Below are 26891 nucleotides of genomic sequence, written 5' to 3'. Positions count from 1 at the left end.
TCCTCATCCACAGAGGCAGACCGCAGGTGGCAGGCTGAAGCTAGGAGCAAGCCAGAGAACTGTCTGCACAGCAGTCAGAGCACTGACCAGAGTGACACTTGGAGGACTTGGTTGGAAGCCTGGTATGAGCCCAGGAAAATCATTGTAACCCCGTGTGTATGCAGCGGGGTTTAGATTTGCCACCATCAGGCAAGCAGTGCAGGTCCCCTGGGGGGCAAATGGGATAAACTTGCAGCTTATATGTTTAGACATTTTCTATCAGTCCAGGGCTTTTCCCATTCCTTGCCACTTCCTGGAGAGAAGAGGCTTGATGGAGGAAGGCTCAGGTCTGAGGTGCTGTGGCTGTTCTATGGCAAGGAAGGCAGCTGCAGTCCTAGTTTTCGCCTGTGTCCAGGGAACTCTTGATTTTCTGCCCTGGGTCTGCGGCTGACCCAACCTAACTTCTGCCTGGTCATCCAGCCCTGGTGTGAGTTGCCTGGCTGGGGTCCATGTCAGACAGAGTGACTGGGAGGAGGGAGGGCGGGCTGCAAGGAGGCCATGAGCCCTAGCACCAAGCTGTAAGGGAAGAAATCCCTGGGAAACAGCATGTGCGTGACTGAAAGGCAAAGAAAAAAAGGCACTTCAGCTCCTTTAAATCTCCGTCCCAAACCTCAGTGTTTCTGGAGTTAGGAAAGAGGGAGCTAGGGAAAAACAAGAAAAGGCTCCTATTATACCATAACAGATTTCGGCCACCCTGGCTTTCAGGGGAGCCCCAGTGGGGCAGTGGTTAACAGCTTGTCTGCTAGCCAAGAAGTCAGCAGTTTGAATCCACCAGCCACTCCTTGGAAACACTATGGGGCAGTTCTGTTCTGTCCTATGGGGTCAGTATAAGTAGAAATTGACTCGATGGCAACAGGCTTGGTTTTTTTGTGTGTTTTTTTTTTTTTTTTTTGGCTTTTAAGGAGCAAAGATAGAGAGCAAAACAAATAGATGGGGAAAAAGGAAACAGAATATGAAAAATCCAGAGAACAAAGCATGGTGGTCCATCCTGAGAGATCCCACCAGGAGCTGGAAGGCAGGTGGAGGCTGGGAGACCAGAAACGCAGAAACGAGACGGGATGGGTACTGTTCCTTCAAGAAGGTGCGGAAGTCAAGCTTGGCTGGGCAAATAGCAGCAGCTGGAGGTATTTCCAGAAAAAATTCTCAAAGTAAATTAAGTGATTACTAATCCCCACATCTTCTTGCTGTTAAAGGTCATTATGTAGAAAGATCCAGAAACTCCAAGAATGAACAGGTTCCTGGCAATAGTGGAAAGGGGAAGAATCTCTCCTGGTCTTTGCTTAACAGCAAGACTGAGTCCTAAGCCTCTCCTCAGTCAGGTGAGGTATTTACACCCAAGCCATCTTGTCAGCACACAAACAGCCCAGACACCATGGGTGTTGACACAACATCCTCAGGCGGACTGGCCAGGGGCTGAGACCACCACCAGACCCAGGAGTGGTCTGCCCTGATTCGGCTAAGTGCCCCACTCTGATCTCCACATTAGAACCCACCTCCTTTGCCCACTCCCTACCCTCAGTGGGAACTGCCCCCATTCACTACATCTCCCTAACTCTGATCTCTTACAGATCTAGCCCCCCTCCCATCCCTCCGTTCCACTGCTAACATGGGACTGCAGTCCAGACAGGGACTGGCTCTGGCTGGCACAAATGTGTCCTGTCCTTGGCAAAGGCAGCATTGTCACCCACCCACAAAGTCCAGGCCAATGGAGCCTAGTCACAGATCAGCCCTGTTAACTGCCATGCGACCCCTCAAGCTGGCCCAAAGCAAGACCACAGAGGCATTTCCTTTTTCTTTCGAATGCAGTTCTTTTCCAACATTGCCTGCAATGAGCTTTGGTGCTGAGATTTGGGGGTGAGGGAGGCACATGGAAAAAAGAAAGGGGAAAAAAAATAAACCCCAGCTAATTGCAAAAAGCCTTTCCCTGGAAAAGTCCAGGCCCTGGGGTGATCAGGACACACAGCTGCCTCCCCCTCGCCCCCGGAGCGCAGGCTTTGCTGGTCCTTGAGGCACAAATGGGGATTCATCCCATTCCTCATGTCTGGGAGAGGGGGACTGGCTGGCTGTATGTGTGTGTGTATATATAATAGGCTATATTAGAAAATTCTCTATATAAATATAAAACATTGGTATCCAAACATGACACCAACAGCTAACTAAAGTGCTTGACAGGAGCTGGGCATGTATACGTGTGTAGGTAAAATTATTCATCCTGACTGCCCAGAAGGAGGGAGGGGAGCCAGGAAAGCAAAAACCTCAGGGCCTCCTTGCCCACCGGGAGGTGGGGGAAACAGGGTGCGCTAGCTGAAGCTAGGGCAGCAAGGGCATTCAGGGTTCCTGGGTCTTCCTGGCCCCAGGGCTGTCTGATCACTATCCCACGTCACTGCCACGCCTCAGCTCTGCCTTTACCCTACTTTTTCCACTGTGTTTCTGTCCATGAGAGAACAGCGGTGGAAAGCTGGGGTGGGTAAAGAGTTGTTCCCATAGGGAATGGCAGTCGGGAGAGTGAGCCAGTCAATGTAAGCACAGCTATCTCTGCCCCCAGGTTAGGAGTGAGGGCAATGCTTGTATGCAGAGGGCAGGAGAGGAGGAGGATTGTGTTCATCATAATGAATAATTTGAAAACATAAACAGCATCACTCCTCTAGCCCAGGCTCTGCCTTCGCTCCTCCTTGGGGGGCCTGCCTGAGTGGGGGCTGGAGGAGGGAGGAAGGGAGAAGGCCTTGGGGGCAGCTGACCCAGGAAGGTGCTGCTTTATCTGTAAGCTAGAAGCAAAGCAATACCACCTCCACCAACCCCAACACCCCCGCCCTGCAAAACCAGGCCCATTCTGGGCTCAGGCCCATAGAAATGTCAACAGGCAAGTGGTCACCAGAGCTCTGGGGAGCAGAGGGGCCCCAGTGAGCAGGGAAAAGGCCCCCCACCCCAGAACACAGTGCTACAAGAATGGGTTGGTGGCTGGAGGTTTGGAGGCAAATGGGGTTGCTGCTGATCCAGTCTGGAAAGAAACAAGAAAAAATGTATTAGATTGAGGGAGAAAAAACAGGGAAGAAATACAGTTTAGGATGCCTTTCTCCCTCAAAATTACTCTGCTGGGGGAAGTGGGAGTAGGGGAGGCATGTGGAAAAAAGTGGGGGAGATAAGAGGTAAATGGCGGGGGGAAGGCGGGAGAGTGTGGAGATGACAGGCCAAGAAGAGCTGGGCTTGGAAAACACTTGGAAATTCACAAGGAAGGGTATGAGACCCAACCCACTTCTCCCTCTTTTCCTGAAGGATTCCGTCCCCAACCACCTGGATGAAAGACCACGCCCCACACCACAGAGTCATGGCGCCTGAGGCACCTCCTCCTCACCATGAAGGGGTTGGTGGAGATCCCAGCTGGCTGGCCCAGTGGCCTCTGCCCCGGCTTGGCTGATCCTAAGTCCCCAAAGGAAGAGCCTGTAAGAGGCAAGAGCAACAACTCAGCTGAAATGAACCCTGCCCCTCAGGCTGGAGCTGACTCACTCCACCCCCACCCCCACCCTGTCCCTGTAGAGCTGCAAGAGGGGACCTTCCTAAATTTGGGGAGTAAAAATACGGAGCAGAACCGGTATACTGGCGTTCACTGCAGCACTTTTCACGATAGCTAAAAGGTGGAAGCCACCAAAATATCCCCAAACATATGAATGGATAAATAAAGTGTGCTATGTATACACAATGGAATGCCACTCAGCCATAAAGAGAAATGAAGTCCTGATGCGGCCAGAACATGGATGAACCTTGAAAACGTCACGCTGAGCAAAATAAATCAGCTGCAAAAGGCCAAATGCTGTAAAATCTCACTTATGTGAAATAAGCAACTATATAGAAATCAAAGATTATTAGTGGCTATCGGGTGGGAGGGAGAGGGAAAGGTGGACTTTGCTTGGGGGCATTGAGTTTTTGTTAATGGTGGTGGAATGATGTGGAAAAGGATATCGAGAATGGTTGCACAACTTGAAAAATGAAACTGATGTCACTGAATGTACACCTAGAAAGTTTTGAGATGGTGGATGTTTTGTTATGTATAATTTCACCACAATTAAAAAAAAAAAAAAAACCCGGAGCACAGTCAGAGTACAGAGGTAGGATTGTTCCTTCCCTGACTGCCCCCTATGGGTCAAAAAGGGACTGAGCTCAAATGTCTGGCTCCCTGATATTCATGTGTCCCTGTAGGGTGGGGAATGGGGAGCAGGAAAGGAGGTCTGAATCCCTTACCATTCTGCTGCTGAGTCACGGAGGTTTGTGGGGGGAACACAGGTGGTGGGAAGCTGCTGGCAAAGCCCCCCATTGGAGGCACTGTCTGGGGGAAGCCAGGCCCGGCACTGCTCATCCCAAAGCCAGGCCCTGTGGAATGAGGGACATGAGTCTCAGGTAAACTTCTGGAAGGTGGGCTGGAGAGGTTTTTCTTACTCCCCCGCAAGGTGGGAAAATGGGATATAGCTTTTTCCTAACAAAAGGTACCCAGTGGGAGTACCCTGAATGAGTCACGAAACTCTTTAGCTTCTCATACAACCTACCAGGCCTACCCTGTCCCTGCCCCTGGTGACTTGTGACATGGACAGCACAGTAGCTGGGAGCATGGACATGGCACAGAACTGGGTTCGGCTTTCTGTTGCCCACTAAACTGCATGAACCTAAGCAAATTATTATCCCTCTTTTGCCTCAGTTCTCCCGTTTGTAAAATAAGGACAGCACCTATCTCCTATGGCTGTAGTGAACATTAAGAAGCAAATGCAAAACACTTGGCACTGTGCCTGGCACATGGGTCAGCTCTGGTAGCTATTTTAGTCTCTCTTCCTGGCCTAAAGGTTTGGGGGAGCTAAGAAAGAAAAAAGGGTGAGACATGCGCTAGAGGAAAGAAAAGAGAGGCTAGAGAAGGTCAGGACGGGAGGACACCACTGGACTCTGATGAGGGCAGGGAACAGGGTCATGGTTTCAGGTGGCTTAGGCTTGGGACCCACCAGGGAGAGAGGCTGGGTTCCCAGGGGCCACTACTGAGGGTTGGAGAGAAAAAAATCATTGTCACTACCAGTCAACACTAAAACAACCTTCAGAGTCGTTTTGATTAAAAAAAAAAAAAAAAACTCCACTACTGTTGAGTTGATTCCAGCTCATAGAGACCCTGTAGTAGGTTTTTTCTAATTCTAAAATTCTGTGACTTGGGTGTTTCTACTTTTGCCCACTAGGTGGCCTGGAAATTTAAATGGGTCTGGCCTGGGCTGGTGAAAAGTGGGCAAGGGAAGGGGGCTAGTTTCAAAGGACACCTCTCAGTTGAGGCTCCCTGCCACTCCTCCCCAAGAGAGGTGCAGGGCAGTTTGTGACCTGGAGAGTCTAAAAAGGTCAGGGCCAGGGGTAACTCTTACCTGCAGCCAAGCCATTGGGCTGGAAGGGGTTGGTGGAAAGCAGTGGGGGGTGAGCAGCAGGTGCTGTGAAAGGGTTGGTGAAGGCTGTTCAGGGTGGAACAGGATAGAAGTGGGAGAAAGAAATAATTATTATTGTTTTTTGCTTGCAAGTGTTCCTCTAGATCTTGGTGTGCACACCTCTCCACTCCCCTCCCATCCAGAGTCCCCAAATTCCTCTTGGCCTTGGATCCCCTCCCTGGGTCTCCACCTGCAGGACTCACCTCCGAAGGTAAGTCCTGTGCTGCCACTGCCGCCAGCTGTGGCAGACTGGAGTGCGGGGGCTGGGCCAGCCACCCCGAAGACACTGCAGTATGGGGAAAGAAGTCAGCATGTACATTCTCCATGACACAGGGCATAAGCTAAGCAAGGGACCAAGAGACAGCAAACTCTGTCCTTGCTCGCAAGGATGAGACAGGTAAGCAAGGGAGAGGGAAGTGGGGCAGTAAGAGTAGAGTATGGTGGAAAGGCAAGATCAGGGTTTCTCAGCAGGCTTTCCTGCCCCAAGGCACCTCCCGATATCTGGACCTACCTGTGAGGAGAGATACCTCCAGCTGACACCCCGGGGCCCAGGATGCTGCCCATGTCTGTGAGGCTGTTAGGCTGGCTGGCAGGCGCAAGAGGAGAGACACCAAATGGAGTCACCTGGCTGCTCCCTGGACAATCATAGGAAACAGAAGAGGTTGTGCCTAGGACGGGACAGGATGGAAGGGGCAGGAGAAAAGATGGAGGTGGGGGTGCCTGTGGAGGAGTGGAGTGATGGCATGAGAGGCACCAACTGGGTTTTCCAGAGCCAGCCAGCTTTTCCATAGGAAAAATTCCCACGTGGAAGTCTGACAGAACAGTCTAAGAACAGTCCAAGGAGCAAGCGTTCTGGAAACTCTAAACAATTTGTCTGACAAGAAGAAGCATGAGTCTCTGTCATTTTAAGAAAGTTTCTTTATCAGTATGTCAAAGTCCCATCTGTGTAACGGAACCCTATCTACCATTCCGGGCTGTTGTGAAGGTAAAATGAAGCCACAAATGGAAAAAGGCTTTATTTAGGTGAGTGCTGGGAGACTTCACATTACTGACATAAAACAAACTTTGCATATTGTCTGTTAAATAATGGGTGCTCAGTAATTGTTTGCTGAGTGAATATTTGAATAGGTAGGTCAGAAGAACTGGATTCTAGCTGTGGCTCTACCACTTGCTACCTCTGTGACTTTGGCACACCATCTCACTGTTTTTCTTGTCATCTCATAGCGTGGTTGTAAAGACCCTATAAGATAAGTGAAAGTGTTTTCAAGTCTGTAAGGCCTAACACAAATGTGTAGTGTTATCAGGCCACTAATATAAGAGACTACTTCCAGGTGAAATTTAGATATGATAGCTGATAGGAAAAAAGCCCTTCAAAAAGTAGAAAAGGATGAGATCAAGAGCAATGGTGAAGGGGGTGGGGGTTACCTTCCCATGGGCTGCCTCCAGAGACAAGAGGCAAAAAAAAAGGAAAGGAAAAGATAAAGACATAAGATGAAGAAGGACAAGGCAACACCAGGGTGGCTCTCAAATCTTCATGGCTCCTCTGCCCCCTAAAATCACAGCTTGGTTTCTTGTCAGTAAGTTTTCGGCTTTTTTTCTAAATGTCTCAGAACTCTAATTTGAATTTTTATGTGCTTCTGTTTCTAAAGGCTTAGGTGGCTAAAAAAAAAATCTGTTGCCATTGAGTCAATTTCGACGCATAGCTATCCTATAAGACAGAGCAGAACTGCCCCATATGGTTTCCAAGGCTGTAAATCTTTATGGAAGCAGACTGCCACATCTTTTTCCCACAGAGTGGCTGGTGAATTCAAACCACTGGCCTTTTGGTTAGCAGCTGAGTGCTTAACCACTGCACCTCCAGGGCTCCAGTAGGTGGTATCTACCCAAAGAAGTTTTATAAGGGAATCATCTATGTGCTAGGCACACAGCATAAACACTTACGATTCAGGCTCTGTCTCAGAAAAGACAGGCAAAGGAGCCAGTGCTGACCTGCAGCCAGGTCTCTAGAATCAGCTACTTATCAAGAGCTCTCTACTTTGCTACTCTCTCTCCCAATCCCTTGGGCTTTCTAGTTCTGGTTTTGAGCTCCCCCCTTGCTAGGCTATGATGCCACTATGCATACTTGCTCTTCAATTCTCTCTGGCCCAAAGGACATCAGGAAGGCTGGAGAGCCAAGAGGGTGATGTTGGACCTTCTACTGATCCTCCAGACCCCAGGCCTTTCCCTTGCCTGACTGACTCAGGGTATGTGGCATTTCTGAGCTAATGCAGCCCTGTCCTCAGACAGGTCGAACTCTTCATTACTGCTCCGGGCCTTCATGTTCCAGGAGTTTCTCTCGGTGAGGACCAGGTCCTCAACCTGACCAGACTGCAGGCAGTGCTGTGTGCCTCTTTGTGGACACTAGAGGGCAGAGGCGGTCCTTACCCATGTAGGGTGGACACCCTGAGCTGACAGCACATTGTCAGAAGGCAGGCTGTGGCTGCTGGGAATACCTGCAGTGTGGCTTGCTTCTTATCCGTGTCCAGAGCCTCCATGCTGCTGAACTTGTACACATGTCTTAGAGCGGTGTCAGGAGACACTGCGGTTTTAGAAATTTCCCCTCTCCGAACTCCCCCTCAGAAGTATAAAAATAAAACCAAGCTTGTCAGAAGAGACACCCGCCTCTCACCAAAGCTTTCCTTCTTACTTCATACCCAACAGCTCTTCATGTCACACTGGCAGAGGCATCCTCATGAACATGACGTGGTCAAAGTGAACCGAATCTGCCACCTATCTGCCATTGATTCTGGCCAAGTCACTAGCCAAGTTGAGCCAGTTTCCTCAGTTACAAAATGGAGATCTTTCCTTCCTCACAGACAACATGTGAAAGTTCCTAGCCCTGGTATGTGGCCTAAGGACATGGCAGATCCTCATAAATTTTGGCTGACTTGGGGTCTGACTGCAGATTGTTTGTTCTTCGAGATAACCAGACACTGGACAAAAGGTTCGATGCCTGGGATGGCTGCGGGCTGGGCCTGCCTTCTCTCCAGGCTGGGCCTTCCTTCTCTCCAGGCTGGGCCTTCCTTCTCTCTGTGCCTTCTCTGGGGTGGGGGTAGGGGTGGGGGTAGGAGAGAGGGTGGAGGGGTGGGGTAGTGTGAAGGGAGTGGTCTGTCTTTAAAGCAATCAAGGCTGCTTAGGGGCACAATTCTGAAGGGACCAATTTGCAGCAACCTTGTAGAGGCTGTTTCATTTAGCGTTTCCATTTCCTGGAACACATACCCCTTACTAAATTGAATATTTCCCTACTGATTTGCACTACCAACAGTGCCCAAAAGGGCCCATTTCCCCATGTAATACTGGCCATTATCAATCTTTAACCTTTTTGCCAATATAATGTACAAAATCATTAGCATATCCTAATGTGTGAAGATATTTTCATGTCTTACTACCTGCTTGTATTCCTTGTCCATTATTCTATTTTTCTTTCTTATTTACAGATGTTTTTAAAAATACATTATGAATATTAACTTTTTGACCCTTTTCCACATTATAACTATCTTCTCCCTATCAATTTCACAGCATTTTAAGCTTTGTTCAGAACATCTCGTATCATAAAGATGTGAACTATACAATTTCTATTTTTTAGGATATATGGAGATTTTGTTTCCTAGTATATATGGTTAAATTATATAAGAGTTCTACGTTTGAAAGTACTGTATATTCTATCTGTTGGGTACAAAGTTCTACTTATATTTTTTAGACCAAACTTGTTGAAGTGTTGCTCAAATCATCTACTTTCTTACTTATCTACTTGAGCTATTAACTCTGTGAGAGTTTTAGAGTATTCTACTCTATTGGTTTGTTATATTCTCATTGTACCTAATGGATTTTGCTTTAGGAATCTCAAGGCTATGCTGTCAGTTGCTGTAAATTCATGACTGTGAGAACTCCTTTATGAATTTTAACTTTTATCAATATAAAATGCCTCTTCTTGTCCCATTCAAAGAAAAGAAAGAAACAAAACAAAGCAACCAGCCAGCCTACAATGGCACAGTGGGAACGCTGTGGGCGAAGTCTGGGCTCCGGTCCCAGCTCTGCTACTCTATAGGCTGCACAGCTAGGTAATGACTGAACTGCCTCATCTGTAAAATGGCTCAACTCAAAAGGTTCCTTCCAGACCTCAAATCTCTATAAGCAGAAGACATGAGATAGCCTTCTCCTGTTAGGAAGGCTGTGGGGTGGGAAGAATAACTTACCAAAACTGTAACTTCCAGTTAGCATCCGACTGGCTGGCAGTGAGGGTGGAAAAAGGAAAGGATGTGGGTAAAGGAAGGGAGAAAGAGAGAGTGTAAGTCAGTCCATCACTGACTTTTCCCCGGACATAAAGTCTTTATAGCTCTCTAGCTGCCCTCCTGTGCCTCCAGGATGTACAAAGGAAGAGGCGCAGCCCAAGGGCTATTCAGACTTGATGTATGGGAGGCTAAGGAGGAACCAAATGCTTTAGTGCCTCTTTCAATTGTGAAACAACACAACATGGAGTTAACAGGTTTTTGTTCTTAGAGGGATGGGGCGAAGACTTCTGGAGACTTCCTCGAACTTTGACCCAATCTCTGACTTCTTTGGGCAGTAGATCAGCATGAACAATCAGAGAACTTTAGAGAAAAGGTCATGCCCATTCTCAATTTTCCTAGACACAGGTCTTCCATACTTCCCAGTCAGAAATACTGCACAACTCCCGCTAGCCATTTTCTTTCATGAAAAAATTGCACAGAGCTCCCTCTTCTTGACGAGAATCTGTCAGACTCTTTTCATCCTTTCCTTGAGCTTCTTCTCTTTATCGTTTCTCCTTTACACAGTTCTTTAGGTTAGTGGAGAAGTGAATGAAGGGTGACTATGGACATGGAAAACCAGATGCAGTTGAAAGAAAGAAGGGAAACCAGGGGAGTAGTTTACCTGCGGGTGTTGGTTGGGGCTGGAATGGGGCTTGGCCAACTGGAGGAACATTTCCAAATGTAGAAGAGCTGGAGCTACTGCCAAAGGCATCAAAGTTGGCAAAGCCCCCATGGGAAGGTGTCTGGCCTATAGGTGGAGAAAATATAAGGTTTTATATATATACCTATATATATAATGCATACCTCTATCTATGTAATAACCCACTGTCGCCAAGTCGATTCCAACTGATAGCGACCCTAGAGGACAGAGTAGAATTGTCTCATGGAGTTTCCAAGGCTATAAATCTTTACGGAAGCAGACTGCCACATTTTTCTCCCAAGGAGTGGCCGGTGGGTTCAAACTGCTGCCCCTTCAGTTAGCAGTCGAGTGCTTTAGCCACTGTGCTACCTACCAGGGCTCTTATCTATATAGTGTATATACATTATATAGATAAGAGCCCTGGTAGCACAGTGCTAAAGGCCAAAGGCAGCTCTTATGGGACATAAGACCCATGGGACATGGGACCCTTTCCAAAGGGTCCTTTTCAGAGGGAGCTGAAAGGCCCTGGGGCAGGGCAGCCAGATATACCAGGGAGAAAGGGGCATCTCAGAGGCCTCTGAGTTCATTCTCCACTGTCTTTTATCCTTACTCCAGGAGGTGTTAACATTTTGTTCAGGGTCTCGTTTTGGGCAGAATCACATGAGAAAAATTTTTTGTGTGTGTGGAGGAAGAAGGCTGAAAATAAAAAGAGAAACTGGATACACTTCGTTCAACCCTCTATTGGCTACAGGGGAAATGAAACACATGATAATCCCACCCCTCTGCATCCGTTTTAATAGAAAGAGAAAGCAATAAAAAGGTTATTTCCAGTGTTCTAAAAGGAAGTGCTAGGAGCTCTCAACTTTAATGCTTTACAGCCAAACTCCCAAACACAATCCCTGCTGTACATATATGACTCCAGCTCCCCCAGTCTTGATGCTTCAGAATTACCATCACAGTCATGCACACGAAGAGATCTGGAGCCATGTGAAACTTGGTTGCCTCAAGGGAGTGAATCCCTTGGGTTATGGGTAATACATTGTAGGAAAGTTCTCATCCTAAGTCCCACTTACCCCCAAAAGCTGGGAATGCAGCAAAAGCTGGTGCCGCCTGGGGAGCAGCAAAGGGATCTCCACCGATGTCAGCCAGCAGGTCAGTACTAGCTTTCTTGACAGAGGAGTGGGGAGGTGCCTGGGAGCTCCGGGGCTGGGATAGCCGAGCCTGAGTCTGACTGACAGACTTGGAGGAGAAGGAATAACATACAGTACTTGATCCCAGACATGACCCAAGCCTCTCCATGATTCCCAGGCCGCCCCAAGATAGGCAAGTGAAGACAGAGAATGTGAGCAACTGGCTTCAGCTAAGAGGTTTCCTGGCCAGAGGTTGCCTGAGCCTCTCTCATACCTAATTCCTCTATCTTCTAAGTACACCAGCTCCCAGAACCACACATTTTAGAGTGTATTAGCCAAGGTAACCCTGAGAGCTGTAGGAATGCTGCCAACCAGTCTCCCTCGTTCTTTTCTTCCTCACCTTTCCCAGGTATCTGAAGCAGTGTCCTGACCCCAATATCCCTTCTGTGTTTCTTTGGAGGGAATAGAGTTGATGTTCTGACTTCTACAAATATTGCTTCCTATTGGGTTCTTTCTTCCAAAAGGGTAGGAGTCAGAGGTAACAGATGCAAGATATAGGTAATAGCAGGGTTGAGAACTAACTTACAGCTCTTGTACTGCTGCCCAGTAAGCACCAGGGGATTTGATTTAGGACACTCACACCCTGTCACCTGAAATCCAAAATAAACTTGAAGATCTGACAGTTACCTGGTTAGAGGTGGAGGCAGCTGCTGATAGAGATGGCACAGGATCACCCAGAAGTGTCCTCAGGGGCTTCCCTTCTGGGATGGAGCCCTGAACAGGGGTGGAGGCACTGCCTTTGGTATAAGTGGGCCCCTTCACTTGGTCTGGGGGGACATACCTTTGAGAAAGAATAGTTAAGCTGAGAGGAGAGGGATAAAACCTTGGACCCTCCTCAGCTTGGGTGCTTGGAAAAACACAAGTTACAGCAATCAAAGTCCTTTCTCCTCTTTACTAATTCCTTTTTCTGAACCAAAGGGAATCTACAACTTAGCAAAGTTCTGCCCATCTTAAGCTTCCCCTTTATTGTCAGATGCTCATTTTTTCTGCAAGAAGGTTCAGTTTGCTCTGGCTTATGCCTGTTTTTCCCTCCTTCTTCCTCTTTTTGACACCTCAAACCATCTGTGTTTAAAGTAATAAAACATGCAATAATACTGGTGGACAGGCGATCTTATTTTTCAACTTCCTACTCTAGGCCTCCCTTTTAATTTCTTGAGTGTTTCTTCTGATTCCTCTTTCTCAGTCCCACAATAAAAGTTCCTGCCACTTCATATTCTAAGTGCTTACAATCTATATTCTATCCTGTCCGCTCCAGATACTTCTGAAAAATTCCCTTCCTCCACTTCCGGTGTAGGTCCCTACTCTGAAAGTATCTTCTTTATCTTGAGGACACCCCCAGAAGGGACTCCAAAATGCCGTTTTGTACAGATAAATTGCTTGCTCTCTGCATTCCCTTCTCCATCCTACAGTTATCAAACAACAGGAAGTGACACCCAGGGAAGGAAAAGGCAAAGGAGAACGCAGAAGCTATTTTCTTCATCGGGAAAACAGAATTAACACACAAAAATCATGAATGAAATGATGGGTTACAAGCATAAAGCTATAGGTAGTGAGCTTCTAGCCATCTCTCCCCATACAAGAGATGAGCTATAAAAATGAACACACATTCCCACAGGCTTATCTCCCCATTCCAGCCAGTCTGCTGTCTCCCCAAAAGAAGGGATATCAAAAGGCAGGGTTAGTGACTCAGAACAAGTTATCCTTTCATGTAGAGTCATTATTTTGAAGTCAGAGTTTAGCGCTAACTGAATATGAGTGCAACTGACTCAACCAAAGTTTAACCTTTAAGAGAAGTCCAAATTCAGCTCTGGAAATTGGACTGTCAAAGTAAGCATGTCTGACACATGTCTCCAGAGCAGTGTCTTTCCTCCTCCTTACCATCTCTTCTTCTCATATTTTTCCTGGAGAAACTCCTTCACCTTCTGAGGATCCCTGGAATCTGGTACTAAAGATGTCCGGGCATCAAAAAGACCCAGCCAGATCTTCCTGCAAACCTACAAGAATGGAGTCAAGTGATATAGGAGTTGGAGCAGAGAGCATGATATGGGAAAGATCTCACTTCCAATTTATTCATCATTAAATATTTATTGAGCATGGACACAGTGCTAGATCTGGGTAAACCTACAAAGCAGACATGATCCCTGCCTTCAGAGGTTGTAATCGAATGGAGAGGTCACGCCTTAGATGAACAATTTATAATTACGTATTGGAACAAATAGAAAATAGAGAGCCAGGAGAATTATGGGGAACTAAATTTGGGAGTGGGGTCAGGGACAATTTTCAGAGCCTCTTGTTTACACCCCCAAGTAAGTCAATTACCTATAAGCTGGGGGTACTGCTAACACCCAGGACGTCAACTTACAACCAGCAGCTTTAGCCGGGGAAGGAGTTTAAATTACTTTCAAGTAAATAACACAGACTTAAACTAGGGTTGCCCAGGCTCATGTCAATAGAGCCGGCTCTGTGGAAGTCTTACTCAGAGGGGCTGGCCCAGTCAACTGAGTACCCAATTAACACGGAGCTCTAGTTTCCCTCTAGAGCACCCAGGGTTGAGCCCTACTTCCTCCTGCTTCCTCAAGCAAGGGGCCTGAATAAACCACAATCTGTATAACTAAGAGTCTGTAAATATACAAATATAGATTAAGACAAGACACCTTACATACTAAAAAAAAAAAAAGAGAAACTCAACCAAAAAAGAACAGTATTTTTTCTATAATCTTGAGGTAAAGCTCCACGGACAGATAGGGCACCCACAGCCTTCTAGCCATTCTATCAGTGGTAGCTCACCTCATTTCCACGAGATTGAAGGAATACTACTTCAGGCTCTGTGAAAGTTGTCATGGAGATGGACTTGACTCGATGAGGGGGGTTCAGGCCTCTCCTATAGGAGAGAAGTACAATGCAATTAGCACTGCAGGTCTGTTTAGGAGAGAAAGGGCGAGGGAGATATGATAAAACAATAGCACATAAATTAAGCTCAGACAAACCCCTTTCCTAAAGCTACTTCCTATTTTAAGGAAAACAAGAATATTTTGGAGGTTTCTTCTAAGGAGAGGCAGGGAAGAAACAGGAACATTATTGTAATCATGGTCACTCTGGCGAGGGAGGGCAAAGCTTGCCCATCCAGAGCCTCCTCTACCTTGGCTCAGGCTCCAACAGTTTCAATGTTCAGGCCAAGGGAGTACTTCTGAGAACTCAGATACGCAACCAACCCCCGTTTCTTGTTTTATCATCATTTCGAACTTATGGCAAACATCCTCAAGGTCCCAGAACCCATGAAAACACAAACCCCTCAAGCATGAAGGTAGGGAAAAATAAAGGCCTGTGACTATTCCTGATAAAACAACTAAAGATCGGATTTCGTGACAAAAAAAAAAAAAAAGAGTCCCCAGGGTAGCTGCTCCTACTTTTGTGTACACAGAGGGCAGAAGGGTAGTGGGGAAGAAGAGGGTCCCTTTTCTTTAGGGAAAGATCCCTGAGAAAAGAAATGTACCAGGCTTCCTTATTTCTAGATCTTTCAATGAAGCAGGAGGAAATCAAATTGAACCATAAGATATGAGATTGGGTACATAACAGGAACATATATCCTGCCGCAATCCTTCTGTACCTGCCCTGTGAGTTCTGTTAACTTCCAGGGAGTCCAGTTCTGCCCACAGAAACCTTGTGGAGATTACATTAGAAAAGAAGGCTTCCTTGCCCCACTCAACTGGACTCCTGAGGGTTCTAACAAAGGAACTTGGAGCTGAGCCAGACAGCATTTCATAGGTTCCCCTTTCCTTACACCTAAAGTTTTACTCTGTTCTAGACCTACTGCTGTCATCGGATTAAAATAAAACTGGCCAAAACAAAACAAACTAGACCCTGGGGACCAGGAGTGGAGGACCACTGGAACTTGGTTTGTGGCACATGCAGGAAAGATAGTTTCAACTGATGAGGCCTCTTCAGACTTTTACTCCCCTGGAAAAAGTGGGCAAATCAAGATGTTAATGCAGGTAACTCTAGAATAGGAAAGCAAAGGGAGAAGAAGAGACAACAAAATGTACCAAGTGGAAACTCCAAAAACTCATAAAGAAGTTGGGGAAAACATACATTCATGCTTACAGGTGTACACGTAGAATTACGGTGCTCCAGCCAAGCCTGGGAGAACGGCAGTGTATTTTTTAGTGTAAGCATGGGGCGAGGAGGGGTGAGACAGATGACACTGTGTAGAGCGAACAGAAGGGTGACTGCCCTTATGGATGATGAATTACTGACGATGGGGTTCTAACAAAAGACAGGACCCTGGAGCATAAAATTGAGGGCATTTTCAGTAATTCTACTGCTGGACTTTAAAGGAAAAGGTCTGGAAATACCCCCTTTAAAAGACAAGGACAATCAAAGAGGACTGATGCCCTAAGGAAAGGTAAGAGCAGGGAAAACCAAAAGCAAGGCTTTGTTACTACAAGTCAAACAATAGCTCTTAAACTTGAACTGCCTGAAGACTCTCCTCTGATCACATTTCAGAGATATTCCAGTTTTCTCGTCTAAAGCCTCTCTTGCTAATGACTTGGTTTTGCTTGCTTTTAATTCCAGGCAGCCTGGTTTTATACTCTTTCCTTTGCTCTTTCTCACCTTAACTACTAGGCCCTTCCCCCTCAGAATGCCAGGCCTTTCTAAAGTCTAGCCAGAGCAGGCTTCTCTGTCTATGATCCCTGTCTTCTCCTTCACCTTCGACTAATATTTATTTACCAGAACACAAGGCACTGTGGTAGGTATTGGGGGATACAAAAATTATAGGAACTAGTTCTTTATCACCAGGAGCTTATAAGACGGACCCAGGAAGCCCAAAAAGGGTCCTTCTCAACGTAACCAACAAACCAAACTCGCTGCTGTCGAGTCGATTCCCACTCATAGAGACCCTATAAGACAGAGAAGAACTGCTTCATAGGGCTTCCAAGGAGCGGCTGGTGGATTCAAACTGCCGACCTTTTGGTTAGCAGCCAAATGCTTAACCACTGCACCACCAGGACGCCACTTCTCAATGTAGTAGGGTGTCATTTAGTCTGTCAGGCATAGACAGTTCAGGGAAAAATGTGACTTCAGGATGCAGCAGTGGGGGAAGGAAGAAAAATGGTCACGGTCATGGGAAAGATAAAATGTATTATGTTTACACAAGAAAAACAGATTCTAAACCTATCACAAAAAGGTCATTGACATTTCCTGAAAGGACAAGCTGGTACTGATAGGAAAGTACAATGTAACAGGGAGGTGTGCTTCCTTGTTAGGGGCATCCATGAAGAGGGGACGCTTAGAACACCTGAACTTCCTATTTCCTATGGCTGAGGTTGTACAGGAGGCTTTGTTTTGTTGAGGGAGTGGTAGGGTAGGGGAAGACAGAGAAAATTAAGTGATCTAGGTGCTTTGGGCCAAATGAGCCTGATGGAACACGATGTTTCCACAGCACAGTACAAAATGCGCTGCTCTGACCTTGATGTTTGTAGACTGGGTTATGCACAACCAGAGCCACAGCCTGGGGGCAGGGAGAATTCTCAACAAGGTAACACTGTGCAGCCCAGGAAGCAGGCCTAGTTACATGGCCTGTGAGTCAGAGTATTTGTTTCTGAATCATAGAGAGGCCACGCTGGCGGTGAGAAGCGGTTTAGAAGCAAGAACCCCTTTCCCCCCGGTAGCTGAAATCAAATGGTCTAGGTGTGTTGCATTTCACTGGGTATATACCAGGGTCATGCAATGGGCCAGATGTGAGTTACTGGTGTTGAATTAAAGACCCACCTCTACAACCTCCACTCAGTCTCCCCAATATAACTCTCAGGTTCTTTCCAAAAGAAGTGAGAGCTTGAATGGAAGGAGGCATTGCCCTTCCATTTGTCATGGCAAAGTCATTCTGCCAGGAGGCTCTAGGAAAATAGAGAGACATATTTATTTTCCCAGAAGAAGACAAGTTCTTCTCATTAAAAGAAAGTTGCTAGGATAGAAGCCATATTTCAGCCCCGTCACACTGTCTTCATCTACTTCAGTTTCTTTTTCGAAGGGCATCTACATGGCACAGAAGTGCTCTGAATTACTCAGCAAATAAAGCCATTTGTAGATCCTAAAGTCTGCCTGATCCATTCTGTCTTCTTCTCTCTCCTCTCCCCTTTGATTCTATTAAGCATTCTAGTATTTTCACAGGAAACCCTGGTGGCGTAGTGGTTAAGAGCTACGGCTGCTAACCAAAAGGTGTGCAGTTTGAATCCACCAGGAGCTCCTTGGAAACCCTGTGGGGCAGTTGTACTCTGTCCTTTAGGGTTGCTGTGAGTTGGAATTGACTTGATGGCAATGGGTTTGGTTTTTTTGGTTGGTATTTTCACAAATACCACACACCTTTTGTTTTTCTATGGTCATCACCCTCGAGCTGGCCCATATTTTGGTTCTCTCTTGCTTGGGAAAAGCATCAAACCTGTTCAGCTGCTCAGATAAGTTTTCTCAGGTCAACAGTGGAAAAAGCCAGTTCCACCCAACACATAAGTTCTTTTATTTGTGCCAAATTTAGACTTGGGAATTTCTTGCCTCTGAATATTTGTGATCAAATTCATATACGCCAGATTCTGTTTCACTGCTCCTGGGATTCCACTCCTCTATTTCTGAGCAGGCTACAGCTAAACCAGTTTAGCTTTTATCTTGAACTCAAACATCACCAAGGAGAGTCCATGCTCCCCTAATATCCTGCTCCTGACCCAGGATCAATTTCACCAATTTTAGGAAACTTCTTCCTCACTTAAATTCTTCTGCTTCAACCTATTTCCTCTAGTTTTTCCTCAGTGGCCCTCCTCTTCAGGCTCAATCTCAATAGTTTTTACATTTTCTTCCCCCTTTTGGTAATTTACTTCCTTAGGAGCTTTTCAAGTTGTCCATGTGCCCCTAATGATAAAGTGTCTAAATCTGTAGTTTAGTGCCTCTCTGTCCACCTCTGCCCAGCATTGGTAAATATAAAAAGTGAGATGGGAGGAGATTGAGGGATGGGTCTGTAAGAGGGGCAAGGAACATCTGTATTTCTTCAACCCAGACAATGGAAAAGTGCTGACTTATTGAACAACATACTATACTTTTCCTTCCGTGGAGATATAAGTGCTTCAACTAGGAACCACTACTAGTAGCCAGACAGGTAAAAATGAGGCACAGGAGGGTAGAAACTTGTCATAAAATAAACAGCTGACAAGGACATCTCTTGACATCCGCCCAGAGCTCTGTCCAACTTAATCTGAACTCTATTATCAAAGTCAAGTTGTGGGGTAGAAGAAGATACAAGTATCCCCTACTGAAACTTGAAGGGTGATGGATTAAAGGATGGAACCAAACAGCCAGATCAGGAAAGCACGTCACATACTTGGCTGAAAACATTGAATGTCAGAGAGTAGTGTTCATTCCTGATGTCAATGAGATCTCAGGCCTGAACATCCATTTTCTTTCTAAAGAAAAGTGGTTTACCCATAGAGGCATCCAGGCCAACCAGAACAAGAACGAACATTTGAGGCACTGCTTTAGAAATAGATCCTTCTCGGCAGCAATTTTTGCCTGATCCTAAGCTTCAAATGACAGGTTCATCCTCTAGGAGAAGAGTTAGGAATACAACTAAACACACACACACATATGTACGTGCTGGGGAAATGAAAAGGGTCTATATTCCGGTTAAGGAAATTAGCTGTTGGACGAAAACCAAATGAATAAAACTGGGTCATATTTGGGAACTACAATTGTGGCAGCACGTACGTAAATTTAGAAACGGCAGAAACTAGCAGCCTCTTTCTCAGGCCCTCACACCAACGCTGTGGGTTTTTGCTACAGCTGATAAAGTATTTCTAATTAAAAAAAAGAGAGAGCAAGAATGAGCTCACACATGCAGGGATGAAGCCACAGTCACACCCACCCACCAACTTTAAAATATGAATTTTTCTTCAGATCTTGGGAAATTCAGCTTTGCTGGAACAGTCAACTTTACTATCTGTCAATCCAACCAGCTGAGAACTCTGGTAACTCTGCCAGCTACCCCCAGAAAACTCCATACCCCTGAGAGGTAAACATAGGTGTAACATACTCAGTCAGAAACCTGGCCTTTAAAATAAAGTCAATCCTAAACCACAAAATCCTTAGAAGAAAACAAAGGGAAAAATTCTCATGACCTTGGATTTGGCAATGCATTCTTAGGTATGACACCAAAATCCCAAACAAAAGAAAAAAAGATACATAATTTGGACACTACCAAAATAAAAATTTTTGGTGCATCAAAGGATACTATCTAGAGATTGAAAAAAACAGCCCACAAAATGGGAGAAAACATTTGCAAATCCTGTAACCTGTAAGAGATTAATATTGAAAATATATAAAGAACTCCTAAAACTCAATAATATCAAAAAGTAAAACCAAAATTTTAAAAAATATGTAAGAATAGTAAAATGTGCAACCAAATGAGCAAAGAGCTTGAATAGATATTGCTTCAAAGAAGATACAGAAATGACCAATTTCATATGAAAGATGCTCAAGGGCAATAGTCAGTACCCTCCACCCACTGCCGTAGAGTCAGTTCCAACTCACAGAGACCCCATAGGGTTTCCAAGGCTGTACATGTTTTACGGAAGCAGACTGTCACATCTTTCTCCTGAGCAGTGGGTGGTGGGTCTGACTGCCAAACTTTTGGTTAGCAGCCGAGTGCGTTAACCAGGGCTCCTGGTTCTAATTACAAAGGTAATATATATCATGTAAGAGTGATTTCAAACAAATTAATATATGGAAAGCATAAAGTTTTTATTATATTATACTTTACTACTCTTCTTGACCTTAATATAGTCTTAGGTACACAGCAATAGTTAGATTCTGTTTGTAAACAACAAAACACATTTCATTAAAAATCACCCACTAATACTTCCACTTTCCTTTGTACACTGGAGATATTGGATTAACTGCCTTCTTAGAAATGCCACGTTGACTATTTTTTTCAAGTTTCTAAAATGTATGTTTTCCAATGTTTTGGTCTTACTGGTTTCACTTAATGGAGCTATCTACGACGCTTCTATGATGCTTTGGGACATGAACAAATTATCTTCTGTCTTCTACTTCCACAAGCAAGCAACAGAGCTTTCCCCTCTAGTCTTCATATTGTTGATTTTTTGTTTGTAGTTTATGGGCAAGATTTAGCTCCACAGACACGGATGGAAACGCAAGTCTCACAAGTGACATCAATATCAGGACTAAGTCCCAGGACTATAAACCACACACTAGTGAAAAAACAAAAAACCCATTGCTATTGTCAATTCCGACTCATAGTGACCCCTACAGGACAGAGTAGAACTGCCCAATAGGGTTTCCAAGGAGTGGCTGGTGGATTCAAACTGACAACCTTTTGGTTACCAACTGTAGCACTTAACCACTGCGCCACCAGGGCTCTGGTTATATAGTAGGGGAATCCAAATCAGAACCACAATTAGATAATACTCCATTCCCACTAGGATTGCTATTATCAGAAAAACAAAACAAAAATGTTGGCTAGTAAATGGATAACTTAAGAATTCTCATGCATTGCTGGTGGAAATGTAAAATGGTGCAGTCACCATGGAAAACAGTTTGATGGATAATCAAATAGTTAAAAATAGAAATACCATGACCCAGTAATTCCATGCCTAGGTAAATACCCTAAAGTCCTACAGTCTGATTTTACCAGGTACTGAGGGAAGTAGGAAATGAGGAGCTATTGTATAACCAGTGCGGAGTTTTTGTTTAGAATGGTGCAAAATTCTGTAAATATAGCGGTGATGGCTGCAGAACATCAGAATATACTTAACAGAAATAAGGTGTACTGAGATTAGAAGGGTGAAATTTATGTAAAGTTTAACACAATAAAATAGGTAAAAAGCAAACAAACAAAGCCAATTCTGTTTTTTCTCTGGCTATAATGCTAAGTATGGTACTTCAATTTTCCCCTCAAAACAAAAAAATCAAACTCATTGCTATCAAGTCGATTCCGACTCATAGCCACTCTATAGGACACAGTAGAACTGCCCCATAAAGTTTCCAAGGAGTGCCTGGTGGATTCAACCTGCCGACCTTATGGTTAGCAGCTGAGTTCTTAACCACTGTGCCACCATGGCTCCCTTTTCCCCTCAATATCCTCTTAATTTTAACAAGATTATTTATTCTCTTTGTACCATATCTCTAACCCAAAATAAGCTGTGTTTCACTTCATAGCACTTATCACTATCTGCAGTGATATATTTAATGATTTATGCATAGTCCATGACCTTCACTAGGATGTAAACTACCTGAAGCTGAGGACTTTGTCAATGTTGTTCACTATTGTATCTCCAGTGCCTGAAACAGTGTCTGGGGCTTGACAGGCACCCCATAAATATTTGTTTATTGACTCAATGAATGGATATATAGGCTGCTGTCCTACTACAATTTTTACTTCCCACTAATCTATGGGCAACCAACCATGTGGATTTAAGATGTTAACTACGTGGATTTGAAATATGTCATCCTGGAGTTATCCCTCTCCATTGCCTGCTGGACTGCATATGCTCTGTTCTCACCTTGCAGCCAGCAATAGGTATCCCCCGCCTTACACATTCTGCCTATGGCCTACCTGCTAGCCCCCAGCCCTTCCCACAGCACATCAGAAGGACACAAGTAATAAGAGCCCTTTAAAAAGGTTTATCAGCCTTGCCCTAGTCAATGCTAATTAGAACTCCAATTAGCAAATGAGAAGCACCACCAGAAACCAGGCAGCTGGTCACAGCCAGGGAAACCACAGCTTTCTTCTAGAGTTTCTTCGGGTATTTCTCTCCCTATAATCTCAACATGCCTGCAGTTCAGCTTCATTTATTGGCTTGGCCTCTTGGTTCTTCATCCTACTCTCACCCCCTGCTAACAAAGGGTTGGCCTAGCTTCTCATTTCCCAACCACCAAAATATGTTTCCCAAAGTCTACCTCAAGAATCACTCCCTGAATGACTGTCATAATGCTAAGTACTAAGCAAAAATTCCTTCCTAGAATCTTCTGATGCTGAAAAAAAGGCTGCTATATTCCTCCCACTTGGTCCTACGGAAACTTAAGTTTCTAAGAAGCTAGGTCCCCAGTTTGATGTACAGACACCCTGGACAGAGCCAGGCTAAATAACTAATCAATCATTGGGCCATATCCACTTCCATCTTGTGTATGCCCAGAGCACAGGTGTTTGACCTTTCATTCATGACATCAACAATAGTGACCACGGGGAAAAGTGGCAAGGTTCTATAAATCGTGCACTGATATTTCAGGAGTTAACTTTTCCAGTAAAAGAAGACAGGTTTTTAATGTCTTCCAGATCCCTTGGCCCTCCTTCTGCCCTGATTGAGGGATATTCATTATAGAAAGTAAATGTTATCCATAGGACACTTTAGACCAAGAGCTATAAAACAATGAAAATGATGTCAGGACTTTCCACTTATTCAGTGTTTATCTTTCCTGCCATCACAGTTAACTGTGGGAATGAATTACCATTCTGTTTCCTAACATTTTCTTCTGAGGATCTAGACTCTAATATACCATCAACTTTATCCCCCTGCTTCCCTTTACTTCCCTCCAGATTCTATAATCAGATTTTCCTCTTCAAAACAGAATCTTCAGGAATCTGGTTTTTCCCTTTCTCCTTTATGCTATTAATACTCCTAAACCTTGTTTCTTCTCTCAGAGTACTTGTGCCAGTCTCAAGTCTCTATCCTCTTGCTTCATGTGAGTCTCTATCTCAACCTGTGACACATTCCTGCTTGGGTTCTAAGTCACTGTCCCAAGAGTCACAGTGGCTCTTAGACTGAAGCTGAGTTCATCTTCACAACACACAGGGAGATTGATCCAAACATAAAGAGAAGTTTGGCAAAAGAGACAAAAACCGAGTAGAAAAATAATCCTGAACTGTATCTTATGAGACCTGGCTCCTCGTTTCTGGTCTGCCATGATCATAACTAATATTAAACAACAAATGTTGAAAACAACTCCCCACATGGCATCGGATAGATTACTAAACCATTCTTTGCTTCTGTTCTCCCATCTGTCGTGCAAAGAGAACAATACTGCTCCCTCCTTGTCTCTTAAAGGTGTAAGGGGAGATGAAACAAGAAGAGTTTCACCCTATTAAAAAACAATACTGTTTTAAGATAATACTAAAAAAGACAAAATAAATCGCTTGATAAACATAAAAGGAGAGATTCAGGTCTGGTATTAAATTTAGTCATGCACCTAACTAAATAATTCCCTAAGGGCACTGGGTTTTTGGGTTAAGGAGGGAAAAAAAAAACCTACCATATACATGGAGCCCTGGTGGTACAGTGGTTAGGAGCCTGGCTGTTAACCAAAAGGTCAGGAGTTTGAATCTACCAGCCACTCCTTGGAAATCCTGTGGAGCAGTTCTACTCTGACCTATAGGATTGTATTGACTCCGCAAAAAAAAATTTTTTTTAAACCATATAACTAGAGGAGACCTGGTGACACAGTGGTTAAGAGCTCGGCTGCTAACCAAAAGGTCAGCAGTTCCAGTCCACCAGCAGCTCCTTGGAAAACCCTATGGGGCAGTTCTACTCTGTCCTATAGGGTTGCTATGAGTCGGAATTGACTCAGCGATGACAGGTTTGGTTTTGAGTTTACATAATCAGAAATCTGGGCTAGCACTGTGGCTCTGATTCAGCTCAGGTATGACCAAATACAGTGCCAGTGCGTAGCACTGCAGATTATACAACAAAGCCCCCCAAATCTAGAGAGAGTTTGCTGGATGCGAGGAGCCCTGGAAGACAGGCCTCAAGATCTGCTTCTGAGAGATCACAGCCTTGAAAACCCATGGAACAGTTCTACTCTGCACACGTGGGGTTGCCATGAGTGGCAACTAACACCACCAGAATCCAGCCAGGACAACAAAGAGCTTAAAGGTGTAAATTATTACACTTAAGGGTGGCTCATACCGTTCACCAAACCTTTGGAAAAGTTAAGCTCTCTACCAGGGTAACACCTCTGCTCTCATCTCTTAGATTCTATAAGAGGCATTCCATAGTCCTGCAAGGTTAGGATCTGCACCTGGACGCTGGAACATGGCTCCTTACCAGTCACTGTCTCTATGCTGTCAACCTGGGCTAAATTACCTATTTTAAGTTGGTTTCTCCATCTCACACTTCAGGGAAGAGCAGGAGCCAGAAGGAAGACAGGTACTTCCTCATCTCGAGCCCGGCTTTCCCTACCTCCTTCCTTTTTTGCCCTCGACCTACATAGAAACCAAAACCTGTTGCCTTGGAGTTGATTCCGAGCGACTCATAGCGACCCTATAGGACAGAGTAGAACTGCCCCATAGGGTTTCCAAGGAGCGGCTAGTGGATTTGAATCGCGGACCTCTTGGTTAGCTGGTGAACGCTTAATCACTGCGCCACCAGGGCTCCCCACTACATAAAGTTCCCTTTAAATGTGTATGTCATGTTCTGATCCTTCGAGTCCCTACCCTGAGAGTTCCCTTCAATTCTCCACACTTTTTCCCCACTTTCAGTTCCCCTCGCCTCCCTCAGGGTGTTACTCCATTTCTGTCGGGGTGCCTTCCTTGCCCTCACAACGCAATCTTATCTTCTCCGCGTCGTCTCTCCCCTCCTCTTCCCCACACCTCTGCAGCAGACCCCTTAAGCTGAGACCCTCACCACATCCTGTGCGCCACCCAGCCGCCCTCGCCGCCCTCCCACCTGAGCGCTCTTCTCGCCCATCTGAGCGTGGGCTTCCCCGTCCGCCCCAGGTCCCCTGTCTCCCCAACGCCCCCGACTCTCTGCCTTCCTTCCCGCTCCACTCACAGGAGGCCGGAGCAGGTGGTGCAGACGAAGCTGCCCACGGTGATATCCACGTAGGTGACCCCTCGCTGGGAGCACTCGAAGCAGTGGCGGTTCCCGGCCTGGCTGCAGCCGCCCAGCTCCCGCACCCGGCGACACCACACCTCCGACGCCGCCTCCGCCTCTGCCTTCCCCCCGCCAACCCCGCCACCGGGGCCTGGGCCCTTCTTCGCCGCCATCACCATCGCTGCCCACTCACTCGAACCTCAGCCCCTTCAACCACTGCCGCCTTCCCGCCTCCTTAGCCACCTCCGCCCGCTCAGCAACCCTGACAGAAGCTCGGCAGCCGGCGGCATCCGCGCGAGACTCCGCGACCCCCTACTTGTATCTTGCACTCTGGTTGGCTAGTCTCCTCCCACCTCCTCGCTGTGATTGGCCTGACATTGAACGGCCTCGGTTGAAGAGGCTGCCAACGCCACACCCCATTGCCTTAAGGCCTCAGGCCTCTCCCATTGGCCGGCAGAGGCCTCGGCCGGGAGAGCCGAGCGTGCCCTCTTTTGTCCCCTCCCCCTCTCGCCACTGCCTTTTTGCGGGCCACCTCCCAGCTTTGGTTGGTGTGCCCTCCCCCAACTCCCTACCTACCCCGGAACTCGGGCTCCAGGCGCTAGCTCTGATTGGCTGGCAAGGCTGCAAAGTTAGGGCTCGAGAGAGAGGTGTCCCGGGGCTGCGCAGCTCTGCTGCTGACGAGACTGATGACATTAATTCCCGCCAAATTTCAAAGGCCTAGTTTTTTAGTTCTAGACTAAAACAGGCTAAGACTAAAGGCCTGGCCATCTACTTCCAAAAATGAGTCAATGAAGATTTTATGGATCACAACAGAATATCGTCTAATATAGTGCTGGGAGGTGAGCACAAACATACCAAGGGTAGTGAATATGGTGCACCACGGCGCAACATACTAAAGATCGCCATGACCTGGAGTCAACTTGATGGCAACAACAACACTCTCAGGTAGACTGTGCAGAGAGGCAGGCAAAGCCGAAGAAAAGTGGTTATATGCCAGGCTAAGGGGGAGAGAAGGAGCCCTGGTGTTGCAAGGGTTAAGCGCTTGGCTGTTAATGGAAAGGTTAGAACCTACCTAGCAGCTCTGCAGGAGAAAGACCTGACGATCTGCTTTCTTAAAGATTACAGCCAAGAAAACCGATGGGACAGAACTCGACTCAATGGCACCTAACATCAAGGGGGCGGGAGGAAAGAAGGGAGCTCTCAGGGAAGGGAAGAGAAAAAGGAAGTGCTTTATAAAATAAATACTATCTCATTTATGCGCCATAGGCAGAATCAGCATTTTATAGAGAAGTTTTAGGTTAAACAACTTGCTGTAGGTCACACAACCAGTAAGTGGCCCAGCCAGGATTCTAATCTGGGCCTTCTGACTTTAGAAATCCTGCTCCAAAGCACCACACTATTCTTCA

At 45.9% G+C, this 26891-nt stretch overlaps 1 protein-coding gene across 2 annotated transcripts; it reads right to left on the bottom strand.

Moving 5' to 3' along the window:
• Positions 1–79: 79 nt before the first annotated feature.
• On the bottom strand, positions 80–25903 carry AGFG2 (ArfGAP with FG repeats 2). 2 transcript variants are annotated; one of them, XM_049903734.1, is made up of 13 exons: positions 25444–25903; positions 14408–14501; positions 13499–13614; positions 12248–12401; positions 11504–11669; positions 10413–10538; positions 9716–9748; positions 5992–6115; positions 5684–5766; positions 5424–5507; positions 4276–4404; positions 3392–3477; positions 80–3037 (listed from the first exon to the last, which is right to left on the bottom strand). In XM_049903734.1, the coding sequence occupies exons 1-13, from the start codon at positions 25662–25664 to the stop codon at positions 2978–2980; spliced, it is 1476 nt and encodes a 491-aa protein (XP_049759691.1). In that variant the 5' UTR covers positions 25665–25903; the 3' UTR covers positions 80–2977. The 2 variants fall into 2 exon arrangements, with proteins under 2 accessions (XP_049759691.1, XP_049759692.1); XM_049903735.1 differs by lacking the exon at positions 9716–9748 and having other exon boundaries at positions 85–3037; positions 25444–25896.
• Between the last annotated feature and the right edge of the window lie 988 nt (positions 25904–26891).

This window comes from Elephas maximus, chromosome 12, assembly GCF_024166365.1.
Source record: "Elephas maximus indicus isolate mEleMax1 chromosome 12, mEleMax1 primary haplotype, whole genome shotgun sequence".
Classification (NCBI taxonomy): Eukaryota; Metazoa; Chordata; class Mammalia; order Proboscidea; family Elephantidae; genus Elephas; species Elephas maximus.
This window is presented reverse-complemented; position numbering and strand designations above follow the sequence as displayed.